Source organism: Prosopis cineraria, unplaced genomic scaffold (genome assembly GCF_029017545.1).
Source record: "Prosopis cineraria cultivar Desert tree isolate PC_DT_omini unplaced genomic scaffold, ASM2901754v1 PC3, whole genome shotgun sequence".
Classification (NCBI taxonomy): domain Eukaryota; kingdom Viridiplantae; phylum Streptophyta; class Magnoliopsida; order Fabales; family Fabaceae; genus Prosopis; species Prosopis cineraria.
In genome coordinates this window covers 42,733,636-42,746,721 of record NW_026555334.1, presented here as the reverse complement: position 1 = coordinate 42,746,721, position 13,086 = coordinate 42,733,636, and the positions used below count along the sequence as shown (strand labels likewise).

At 33.3% G+C, this 13,086-nt stretch overlaps 1 protein-coding gene across 3 annotated transcripts; it reads left to right on the top strand.

Moving 5' to 3' along the window:
- Window positions 1-4,836: 4,836 nt before the first annotated feature.
- On the top strand, window positions 4,837-12,013 carry LOC129304707 (uncharacterized). 3 transcript variants are annotated; one of them, XR_008591753.1, is made up of 14 exons: window positions 4,837-5,024; window positions 5,138-5,203; window positions 5,306-5,395; window positions 5,681-5,758; window positions 5,931-6,005; window positions 6,109-6,161; window positions 6,747-6,897; window positions 7,319-7,429; window positions 7,970-8,096; window positions 8,298-8,395; window positions 9,229-9,367; window positions 10,619-10,763; window positions 11,409-11,461; window positions 11,538-11,622. XR_008591753.1 is itself a non-coding variant. In XM_054944462.1 (13 exons), the coding sequence occupies exons 1-13, from the start codon at window positions 4,866-4,868 to the stop codon at window positions 11,619-11,621; spliced, it is 1,284 nt and encodes a 427-aa protein (XP_054800437.1). In that variant the 5' UTR covers window positions 4,837-4,865; the 3' UTR covers window positions 11,622-12,013. The 3 variants fall into 3 exon arrangements, 2 of the variants coding, with proteins under 2 accessions (XP_054800437.1, XP_054800438.1); XM_054944462.1 differs by lacking the exon at window positions 10,619-10,763 and having other exon boundaries at window positions 11,538-12,013; XM_054944463.1 differs by lacking the exons at window positions 9,229-9,367; window positions 10,619-10,763; window positions 11,409-11,461; window positions 11,538-11,622 and adding an exon at window positions 8,536-9,220.
- The last annotated feature ends 1,073 nt before the right edge of the window (window positions 12,014-13,086 follow it).

Here is a 13,086-nt window from a genome sequence, read left to right as displayed (position 1 = left end):
TATATATCAAACATGAAATGTGATGTAAAATGTCATGTCGATGCTTGTTTTTGTAGAAGAGCTAGTACCATTATGAGAATATCTAGATCTGATGGAAATGTTTTTGTTATTTTAATGAAAGCATGTTGTGTGTATATATTTAGGTGTACTGTATAGATGAACATTGTGTTGTTAATAAACTTTGGCATATTATATACGAACTTTTTTTGTGAATGAACTTGGGAAACTTGTACAAATGTTCAATTTAACCACACATACTATGTGAAATAAATAGACCCTATCGTGTTATATATGAGTTTTCAGTTTTGAATAAACTTAGAAAACTTGTACAAATGTTTAACTTTGCCACATAGACCATGTGAAATAAATAAATATTTTATTGTTAATAAATAGACCATGTCATATTATATACGAACTTTTAGTCATGAATAAATTTTAAAACTTGTATAAAGGTTCAACTTAACCACATGAATTATGTGATATAAATGACCACTATGTTGTTAATAAATAGACTCTATTATGTCATTTATGGATTTTTAGTAGTGAATAAACTTGAAAAACTTGTACAAATATTCAATTTAAACTATATGGATCATGTAAAATAAATGGATACTGTGTTGTTAATAAATGAACCATATCATGTTACATGTGGTGAATAAACTTGGAAAACTTATACTTTTTATTGTAAATAAATGAAATTTACACCACAGCAAGTGTTCTTCAAACACACATCATAATATCTGCCACACATTCATTTACAAAAAAAACCAATTCAATATATAAAAAAAACAACTTATGATAGCACAGATACAATCTTAAGGTAATACTAATTAAATTTTTATACTCCATCCTATCATTTTGATTTTCCTTTAGTTTCTATTGTGAATGCAAGGACACTTTACACTTTGACATTATTAAGATACTCTTATGATAGCACATGTACATTAGATCTGGATAATTTCATGTTAGTATTAGCCTTCTACTAAAACAAGTACCAACATGAAATTTTACATCACATTTCATGTCTTGTAAATGCAAAAAGTGAGAAGTTATATTTAAAACATGCAAAAGTTGCTTCTCTTTGTTTAAACACAAAAATAATTATCATCTAACTACCTAAAAAATATTAGTTGAAATGCTTTTGTATACATCATAACTGCAGTTGTGTTTGTACATTAAAAAAAAGTAGGAAGTTAGTTGGGATATATTTGTCATACCATTTCTTGCATGAACTTGCAATGGGAAAAAATTAGTTCAGGAAAATTTCCACACACAAAAACCTAACTCTTAGTTTCTACAACTAAATATAAATAAGACAATGTTCATGTTTTTATAACACATAATATAATCCAGTGTTTTTAAGATGGTAGTTTCACAATAATGGACAAGTCATAAATTCTATAATTTACGTGTAAACATCTAATATGAACAAGTATATCAACATGATTTCATAAAAAATAACCTGCTCTAAAATATCCAATTTTCATATTATATTGTATTATATTAGCAACCAAGTTATATTATATCAATAACCTTATCACAACAAATCTCATGTCTTCTCCAACATGAACAAACATGCAACTTCAGAACTCAAGCCTATGGAATCTTCTTATTCACCATGAACGTATTTATTTTTCACATTGAACATCTAAAGAAATATCATAATTTCTCAAAATTATTGAGCAAAGCAATAAGCAATTAAAAAAAGGAGACCAAACCTACTTTAAATTTGAGAAACCGGCTCCAAAGTTAGCTTAGTGGAGGATCTCCTAGCAATAATTTCGTAAACTTTACAACATGGCTTCCTTAGCATCCTTCTCACTGTTATCTTGAAATAATTAAAAAAAAAAGGAATGAACCACGCAATTAATTATGATATTCCCAATTTTTCTCAAGAAACAAATAGAAGCAGAAAAAGATCAAAAACGCAAATATGCTAAGGATAGAGGAGAGGGTTATGATGTGGTACCATGGGTTCCTCATCAATGTAAGTGACATGGACAACATAAGTGGAAGAATTAGTAGATTTGAGGGTGAATTTGGCCATATTAATAGAAATGGTCAAAAAGAAAAAGAAGAAAAAATGTGATCGTTCGTGTTAATTTTTTTTATTATAGCTAATTGAGTTTTTTGTTTGGCTTAGAAATTAATTGCAAATGGGATCCTTGGGCCTTAAAAGTAATTAAATTCTATCTAGGATCCCTAGGTGCAATTCTCCTAAATTAAAATGACCCATGTTTTATCAAGGAAAAAAAGACCCACATGGCTAGGCATGAACTCTCGTCCAAATATTCAAACAGCAACTTCTGTACCAAAAAAAAAATCACATAGCAACATATTCCAAAAAAAAAGAAGTGAACCAATGAGAAAAATGTCATGGGTTTTTTCCCTCTCCCCCATGGTAGTTATATCATGGTCATGGGTTTTAAATGTTGAAACCCTAGGCTACCAAAAATTTCTCTTTATAAAAATATTAAAATTCTCAAACCTTATATACTTCTTCTATTACTTGTAAAACCAAACTGAATCGGACTTTGCTATTTCATTTAGTCCACGTTAATTCAGGTGATCTAAGATTAACCTGCTCAATCCCACAAGCCTAGTGGGTTGAGGGGGTCATATGTCCTCAAATTGGTTATAAACTACATTCTTCTACACAAAATAGGAGGCTAGCTATACAAGATACAGTCTGGTTTTAAGCCTCTAGATTCTTTCTTTTGCCACAACCTGAAGCGTCACTTATAAATATTGGTCATAAGATAAGATAAACATTTCAGTAATAAAAAAACTCTAAATTCTAACATATATAGGTGTAAGCATTTAAGAGCATGTAAAGCAGGTAAATTATAATATTCAATCACAATAAAACATTTAAATATGTGTGATTAATTAATTTCCCACTTATCTCATCCTTATTCTTTATGATTGAGTCCATGAGTTGCAATTCATAATAAGGCCAGTTTGTGTAACCAAATTAGCCTAAGCTCTCCAATATTAGGTAGTAACCTAGTCAAATGTCACTGTTATCTAACTTGGACAATGGACTTTCTTACTAATCAACTTCTTGCAGGGTGTTATAATTAATGTCGATAACACATACCCACTCTTAGAGTGAGTAACATCGGCTAGGCCGGAGCTATAAACTCTCATTGAAATTGGTACCACATCTATCCAACACTAGGAGCTATTCAAGTGTTGTCCATGCCACATCAACTTACAATATGATTATCTCCCAACTAAGGTAAATTCGCACCCATTTCATTTCCTAGTCATTCTATAGTGTATCACACTTTCAATCATACACCACAATGCAATTTCACATGTCAAGTAATCACAATTTCTAATCAACATATTTAATTTTATCCACATATACATATTTCACAGTGTATATTAAAAGACCTCTCAACTATTCTCATAATTTGCAATAAAGCATATCTTATTTGATTTACTTGTATTTTTCAACAAATTAATGTATACACACTTTATACATTTTCTAAAACATCAAAATTGTATCTACACATAGAACATACATTTCATAATTTTCACAATACCAAATATATTTAAAACATGCATATAAGAGAATTCAGGTTCTCGATTACTTCTGTCCCTTGAGTCCCATAAAAGGAGAACCCATGGATATAATCCAATTTTGAGCTTCCAAATGCTCCAAAAAGCTCAAAAGAATATAGTCTATAATTAGACAACTCAAAATTATCAATCCATAGCAAAAAATACCATTTTTCTATCTACCCACTTTTGCTCAAAAAATTTCAAAAATTTAATTTATTAGATAACATTTCTATCTAATAGTTCTATTATCTTGATTAGACCCTAGTAAATCTAAATAAACCCAGTAACCACTAACACAATTATCACATTATCCATTTCCAACCTAAGGTTGCTCAAATCAACAAAAATTCAAACAAAACACCCAAATAAATTATGCCCACTACTCTAGCAACAATAACACACTCCTAACAACACAATTTCATCCATTTATATTAAACAAAATTTCCCCCATATTCAAAGCAACCAGAAATTTAAAATCATAGGAAACCTTAAATCTTCCATCAGCAAAAATTTGAGAATAAAGTGAAAAGACATACTTAAAAAATATTTAAAAAATTTATCTATTTTTAAAAAGTTTAAAAGAATATTCAGAGTATCATGTAATAAAGCTCACCTGTTGAAAATTTCCCCCGTTCTCCAGGTCCAGGCATCCACGGCTCCAACTTTATTTATTTTTAATTTGCGTTTGTTTCGTTCATTTTCTTTCAGTGCTATTTGTTTTTTTTTTTACTTTCTTAAAATTAAAATTCAAAGAATTGAACTGAGTTTTTATATTTTTGTTCAAATAATATTTCAAAATACTAAATTATTTATAATATGTTAAGTTTAAAAATATATCTTAAATAATTTAATTTAATTTGTTCTATACTATTTATTTTCCTCCTTTTCTAAAAATATGATTTAAAATAAAATATTTAGAATTTAATCTCACATTAATTCCAATTAATTCATAATTTATTTTAATGTGTTAGTTTAAATTTTTAAAATTTTGCAATTAATGTGACAAATGATGCAAACTAAAAAAATTTGAAATTTAAAATAATAAAAATAATTAAAAAGATGTATACCAAAACATCTTAAAATTATAAGAATCACTACTAATATTTTCCTTTTAAACTTTGAAATCCCTAGCCAAAAAAATCTTTTTAATAAAAGCTGCACATGAATTATCAAATTTATAATGAAATGAAAATAGCTTTTTCATTCCAAAATGTCACTTTTATGATTTTATCCTCTTTAGAAAAACAGAAAGAAGCTTAACCTGGCGCCCGCCACACACCAAGACGCCAGCGAACATGTCGAACCTCTCCACTGTTGGCAATGCCACTCTTTTGAGCTACTCGCTTAACTCTCCTCCGTCTCCCTCCCTTTCTTCTTCGAGCTTCACATTCGCGCTCAACCTAACCCTTCAAGCCCAGCGTTACTCTGGTCTCCTATATCTCAATTTCCACAATGCGAGTCCCCTCCCTCCTCTTCTAAATCTTCAATAATTTACAGCTTTAAAGTTGGAGTTTTGGTATTAAATTTATTCATTCTGTCTCGTTTTAAACAATTATTATGCTCACAGTCAACGAAGCCTCTCGGCAAAAATTTCAGGGTCAAGATGTCCTCCGATTCTCAAACCTCAATTGTTGTACGTCCCGCCCTCGCGGTCTCTCGATCTTTAGCTACGCTTTCTGCTTAGTCTGTTTATTTCTATTCCGTTTGCCGCTGAAATGGAGGTTTTCTTGTGTAGTTGGGGTGTGGGTCGGTTTCAGTGGATTTCTTGGCAACAGTTGCTGCTTATCCTAAGCCAGATGACAAAATTAGAAGCACCAGCTTGAAGGTATTTCTTCTTTTCCGGACTTCAAAGGCTTTTGGTTGACTAATTGTTATTCGACGCAGATTTATCGTTTTAAGGTGGATTTTATATGAGAAACTGTTTGTCCCCTATATCAGAGCAGGAGCTATCTTTCTTTTGTTAAATAAAGTATTGATCGATTCAAGCAAGTATTATTCTTTCCTTTAGAAATGCCTCTATAGGCTGTAGGTGTAGTTGGTATCGTTAAATGCTCAGAATGCTAAAGGCAAGAGTTTTTTCTTAACCATCCCGCCATGTATGATTTGTCAGGTTCAAGGAGGTGGCAATGCTGCTAATGCTTTAACTTGCGTTGCTCGCTTGGGCTTAAAACCTAGGCTGATATCCAAGGTTCTTGACAAAGACTCTCTGCCTTCTCTACCAAAAAAAAAAAAAAAAAAAACAGGATCATGCTCTCTATTTTCTACAAGTCTTTTTTTTATGCATGGAACCTATTAGGCATAACCATTTAAACCTGATTCAATAATGTGTACGTGTTATAAACATGTTTGACACCTGTTAGGTTGCAGATGACACTCAAGGCAGGGGCATTTTAGATGAGCTGAAAGTTGATGGCGTAGATATATCTTTTATGGTGGTAATCTTCGGGCAGTCATGCAATCTTCATATGACTCTTGTTTATATTTTTTGTTTGTTTTTTCAATCTTCTCTGATTGCATGCCCTGCTATCTGTACTGTAGGTTTCTAAGGAGGGCACTTCACCATTCACCTATATAATTGTGGACAAGCAAACGTAATTGTCATTGGCTCATTGCTCTCTTAATTTGTATATTTCTTCCCAACATCCCTCCCCTCAAAAGAAAAGAAAAGTAACAAAAAACAAGAATAATCGTGGTGACCATGCCTTCAATTATAAATTATAAATTATAAATTTATAATATGATAACCCTTAAGATGGCATTCTTATTTCCTTTCCAAGCTATTTTGTTAATACCGAGAGTTCTTTACATTTTTACTCAGTTTAGGAAGCTGTAACTCTTTTAGATATCCTTATGCATATCTTACACCATCTTGACTTCTATCAATTAGTATTTTGATGACTAAATATAGGAAGTTACATGAATTAGGTGCATCATTCAAGATTTCGTTCACTGTCAACTGCATGATTATGATTTTAAAATAGTATGCAGGGTAGTATCTATAACATCCTAAAAGAAAGTCTCACCTCTTGCTCTCCCCCTTTTTTGTCCCTCAGTTTTTCCGTTCTTGTGTTGTGACGGAAAAAGATTGTCTATAAAGACAGATTGAAACTAGTTGCTATGATTTTATGATAAATCTTAAGATCCTCAAACACTTAATATAAAGTGTAATTTTACAGGAAGACCCGTACTTGTATACATACCCCAGGACATCCTCCAATGATCCCTGAAGAACTTCCTGAATTGAGCTTGTTAGCTGCACTGGATGGAGCAAGAATTGTTTATTTTGATGGGAGATTGCATGAAACTGCCCTAGTTGTTGCACAAGAGGTTATCACTTTTTTTTTTTTTCCCTTGTTGTTCTGATGCCAAAATTTAGATAGCTTAATCATTTTAAAAGTTGAATCATGCAAAGCTTTAGTGAAGAAGTAAGAATTTTTGTATTCTATTTAATGCAAAGCTCTGGTGAAGAAGCAGGGAACTAGTTGTCATTCTGTTCTTAATACACTGTTAATAACCTCATATTATATATTGTAACAACTCATTACGACAATGGTTTGAGATGAGAATCTCAAGGGGAAATGTGTAAAGGTGGCAACAATGCAAGAAATAAATTTCAAAGAAACTTACGTGGAACTTAGTTCTTTCTACTCTTGCCTTTGTTTTCTTTGGATAGTAAAGGAGAGCGAGGATGAAAGAAGGGGGCCTCATCTTATGGAAAGTAAACAAAATCTTATATTTTCCTGCACAGGCTATTCGAAAGGATATACCCATCTTAGTTGATGCAGAGAGGCTGAGGGAAGGGCTAGATGATCTCCTGAGGTTAGCTGATTATGTAGTATGCTCAGCAAACTTTCCCCAGGTAAGTGCATTATTTTCTTTAAAAGTGCTAGTGTTTCCAGAATTGAATGACAATGATGCTTGACTTTCTTCATGAGCGTTGTTTTTTAATTGTTAAATCTGGGACTGATTTTAATGACTTGCCTTTCTATTCTATTCTATTAAGCCATTTAGTGTTTTTTTCAACTGAAGAAAGTAGCTCAGTGCTAGCTACAGAAGAAAAAGACTACAGTTTTATTTAATTTTTTATTGGCTTCTTCTGAAATTGAACTATGTCCTCTTGTAGTTGTATACGTGTTATTTCAATTATGCATAAGCAGAGTAGTTTAGTCATGTTCTGTTTGTGAGAAAAAAATTATATTCCTTCTCTAATACTGATGAGATATATTATTTTCCTTTTCTCTTTCCTATTACTTACATAATTTCATATACATAGTGCCTTTCTTGCCAGTTTCTGTTTGTACTCTGTTCAGTGGGGTTGATGTTTTTGTCACAGGCATTATTTTTTTGGCCAACCATAGGCATTATTAAGCATGGATGACATACCTTTCTCTGATAATAGGCATGGACTGGGGCATCGACTGTTCCAAGAGCACTTGTTTCTATGCTTTTACAGTTGCCCAACATCAAATTTGTGATTGTAACCTTGGGAAAAGATGGTTGCATAATGCTTGAGAGAAGTGATAATGGTATGAATGGTCTCCTATTCCTTCTAATGCATTTTCTTTGTTGGGTTTGGGGAGAGGTGGGTTGTGGTAATGTTGTTATGATGAAGAATTTGGTCCTATGCACTGGTTTGTAAGAATTGTGTTTGTGTTACATACTCCTTGTGTGTGTCATTTGCTTCTAAAGCAAACATTTTTTTTCATGCAATATGCTTCTCCTTGCAGAGGGACAGTCCTCTGAAGAAGTAGATGTAGACAGCTTACTGGAATCACTGGAGATCAGAAAGAATGATAGTATATCCATCCCAAACTGTATTTCATCGGTAATGACAATGAAACTCTGAAATCTGGACCCTCTTTGCTCTGTCATTGTATTACAGTATTTCTGAATTGTTCTCCAGTTTTGTGAAATTAACACAGAAAATGCTTTAGATCATGCTTGAAGTGAAGTTTGGACATGCAGGAATCATGGGGTTCATATCAGTGTCTTTCCCTACTCAACAGGCTGATCATGGGGATTATATTGCTCATCACAGTATTTATTTTTAATTTCAACATTGGAGTAAGGCAGTTTTCTCAATGGTGTACCTAAATGAAAAATGGAAGAAAAATTTGGCAATTATAGTTTAAGAAGTATGAGATTGATGATATAAGCATCTAGCAATATTAGGATGACATTCTGCGGAAATGAGTTCCTCTTTGCTGGAAACATGGCCATATGTAGAAGTCCTGCAATCCTCTGCCAATGTTTGACTTGGAAGATACCAGGTCTGAAAGGTCCATCAGTATCAACGTGAAGCAACCAATATCCTTAAGCAGTCTTTGAAGTTGGAACAACTTTTATTTGTCATCACCTATTGTCTTACGTTGTAGCTTATTAGTTTGTTTGAGCCTCAAGCGTTTGATTTAGCCTAACATAAAAGTTCTGAATACTTATTATTTTTCTCAGTTGGTATGCGTGTTATGAAGCAAAAACTTTTTCTAGTTATACATAAGACATAATATTTTTGCCAACATACACACAAGACATAAGAGTATGCCTGATTCTTTTTGTTTTAAAAGCTAAATAAGTGGGATTGTAACTAAAAATTATCGCATGCTTATTCAGGCTTTTGTGAATGGTTTGCTTAGATCTATCTTTTCTCTTTCCACTCAGTCAGTGACAAAATTGAAGGCGGATGGGATAGGAACTGTTTGTGGGAGGATTTATTTTGGTACAGCTGAGAAAATACCCCCATCAGAGCTTGTTGATACTACTGGTGCTGGAGATGCATTTATTGGAGCTATTCTCTTTGGTAATTTAATCTATTACTTTTATTCTAGTTCTTTTCCCTGTAGCCTATGAGGTGCCATGTTAGATCTTTATGGGTTGCCTATCATTTTTATTCTAAGGTAAAGGTGTATTTTTGTTTCTGAAGTTTTTGCGAAGGAACATCCAATATCTTAAAGTATTTTGCGTAACATTTTCGCCCCTTAAGTAATTAAATCGAAGCATCTGGTATTTTGACATTAAATCCTTACTAACTCTGTCAAAAATTTCGTGTGGGCCCCATTTTCCCCCATTCCCTGTAAGTCCTCCTTTAAGTTGATTCATTCTCTCATGGCTGATTTGTCATGGTTCGTCTTCCTTTTCCTTCTTTATCCCACGACAACAAGCTTTCATATTTGAAGACCTATTGCGCCATGAACAAAACTCCTATTTAGTTCCCTTTCCAATTGATCAGAGACGAAGCGAAACAAAGCAATCATTGTGGATACCCTTGTTTTGAACTTTCCTGCAGCAAGAGCCAAACCAGAAGATCATTTTGAAACTGCCCATCCCTTCTGTTCTTACATTCTCTTCAAAACTTTAACCACATTCATCCATTCATTCCCTCCTTTCATCTTCAATCTATAAACCATGCATGGTGCAACAGGGGCTTTGAAATCACACCACACCAAGTGGAGGACCAATTCTCACACCTCATTTCCCAAACAAATCCCGGCCCACGAATCCTTTCTCTGCCGCACTTCACTTGCTGTAGACCCATCATTTCCTCTATCCTCTTTGCCTCCTCCCTTGATGCTTGTGGCGAAACCGCAAGACCCAACCTCGACATCAACAGGAAGAAGACCAATTTCTCCGTGGCAACCTTGAGAGGATTCAGGTGCACTGTTGGCGCCCCACGGCAGGTATCGCTTCCCGCACTCATTTGAATGTTGGCTGATTGGCAGCAAACCAAAGCCAGAAAAAAGAAGCACCGGAGGAATGGTGCGACAAATAATGCAAGCGGTCAAGGCATTATTGAAGGTTCAAATTCTGGTAAATTTGATTGTGTTGAATTTTCAAAGTGGGGCCCACAAGAAATTTTTAACAGAGTTAGCAAGGATTTAATGTCAGGATGCTGGATGCTCCGATTTAATTACTTAAGGGGCCAAAATGATATACAAAATACTTTAAGGTATTAGGTGCTCTTCTGCAAAAACTTTAAGGATAAAAATGCACCTAAACCTTTTATTCTAATCTGCCATGCATGATTAAGGTTGTCTTACGCTTGTTGATTTAGCTGTAGATGGGCTGTTCACCTCAACCATAGCTTAGTATAGAAAACCATCCGTTTTCTTTTGGCATGGGGACATATCTACGTCTCCAAAGCAATCCATTGTGGAGGCACCTCACTAAGAATTCCCGATAACTTGCCAGGAGTAGGGGTGGGTTCGACCTTACTGCCTCTATTTCTGTTAAAAACTGTTTTATTTTGCGTAAGAAACTGTCAATTCCCCGCATTTCTCCCTTTCCACATGTTTTCTCTGTTGAAGTGGTGATTGGCAATATGTTCTCCAGTCTTTAAACCTCATGAGTTGAACCAAGTCTAATTTCCATATGTCAAAATATGCTCCCTTAAAATTCTTTTTCGTGGAACCTACAACAAGGTCTGCGTTTCGTGGCCACCATCTTCTTTAGCTTGTCCTCAAGATATATGATTAGGGTTTTTCCCCTTCCCCTTTTTGACTCAAGATTTTTAGAACATAATGACTAAGGAAATTCGTTTTTCTCTGTGAGGAAAATGATTATGGAAATTCTTATTTCATTCATGGGAGGAGGTGAAAATATATAGAGAATCAGATGGCAACAATGTTGCCTCTGCTAATTAAAGGCTCAATCCTCTCTCTTCTTCACCAAAACATAATCGCTGCTCCTGAAAATCCGATAGAAAAAAGCCATCATAAAGGCATCGAAATGCTATGGTCTAAAGTGGGGAAAATGATGTTGACAATCCACATTTTCTGACAATTAAGTAAAATAAAACAACTGCTTGGAATTACTTACTTTATAATTGCTTTCCTGCCTTTCAGCAATCTGTGCCAACTTTTCCCCCGAGAAAATGCTAGCCTTCGCTGCTACAGTGGTAAGTGGTCATGCACACCTGTACTCAACTTGCAAATAATGGAAAAGGTTTATGTGCGTTTTGGTGTCCATTGCAGGCAGCTGTCAAATGCAGAGCCTTAGGAGCACGAAGCGGTCTTCCATACCGTGCAGACCCACGTCTGGCATCCTTTTTGCGGTAAATTTAAGCAGTGATCCTGCCGTCAGCTAATGCATGAGATGTGGTCAGTGTGCTATTTGATTTTCTTTTTGTATGGGATAATAATAGCCTTGTATGACTTGCATTTTTGCCTTCATCATAAGGTGAAGAAACTATTGCCTTGTTCCAAGTTCGAATGTTAGTGCTAAAAAGCTGAAGCAGAATTATAGCCTTATATGGCTAGTCCTTTCTTTTTTTGACCAACATTGTATGACTAGTCCTTGGATGAAGCGAATGAGGTGCTTTCATTTCTTAAGTTGAATGCATGTATGTGAAGCTAGCCTTCTAGCAACATGAATTCATTTCATGAATTAATATGATACTGTTAGCTACTCTATTAATTACTAATTAATACATGAAAAAGTTGATGATTTTCTCCGAGGTTTTTTTCCTCTGCTTCTAATGGATGATAACTCGGGGAAAAAAATTAGATAATGTTGATCAACATTCATTTTTTATTGCTGGTCATCACTGCTTTAATATTTTATTTGTTTGCTTAACCTTTTTAAAATGATAACTTTCAGAAAGAATCTGTTTTAAAATTATTTTAATAAGCCACTTAGAATAGTTATATCCTTTAGGGAGAATGACAAATAGATCTTAAGGAGATTAATTAATTCAAATTAAATTTAAAGTGTTAAATTTTAATAATTTTTAAATTCGGCTTTAAATTTTGCAATTTTATTGTGATGATTTTATGATTTATTTTTAAATTTTAATATGGTTGAAGAATAAATAAATTTGTTTTCTTTATTAAAATTAAAAACACAAATTATAAATTCATCACAATAAAGTTGTATAATTAAGAGTTGAATTTATAAATTTTTAAAATTAGCACTTGAAAATTAATTTAAATTAATTAATTCTTTTAGGATCTATCTATCATTCCATCTATCCTTTATTATTTAAAAATTTTATGTATCAACACTAAAGATCATGTTTTAAACTTAGACAAACAATCTCCTAATCATTGGGAAAAAAAAATGATACAATTAATGTGTGTATGTGATGACGAAGAGGAAATATATTTTTTAATCTTAGATATACATGTCATTTTTTTTTTTTTGCTTTCCAAATGTCATTTTTAAAGTAACAAGATAAACGATCCATAATGAAACTTGAGCGTCAGTACTTGATCAGTGATGTCGCTCCGAAGGCCCCAAAGAGTATGACAATAAAAACATAGGAATTCTTCTAGACGTTTTACCAAAATTATCAATCACATTGTTATTGAACTAACTTTCATTAGCCATAGATCGATATGATTAATGTAACAATAAAGTGGACATCACTAAACTGAGTTTTTTGGCCAACATCTTTAAACTAATGAGAACATCAAGGGATAATCTTTACATTTTTTTTTTTCAAACAAAGAAAGATAACGACGTACCCGACACATGAGCAGTGAACCTTAGCCAAAAGACCGAAAAAGACACGATAAAAATGAC

Coding starts and splice junctions, on each gene's coding strand:
- LOC129304707 (XM_054944462.1), top strand. CDS start 4,866: ATGTCGAACCTCTCCACTGTTGGCAATGCCACTCTTTTGAGCTACTCG. Junction 5,396..5,680: donor TTAGAAGCACCAGCTTGAAG/GTATTTCTTCTT, acceptor ATGATTTGTCAG/GTTCAAGGAGGTGGCAATGC. Junction 7,430..7,969: donor GCTCAGCAAACTTTCCCCAG/GTAAGTGCATTA, acceptor CTCTGATAATAG/GCATGGACTGGGGCATCGAC.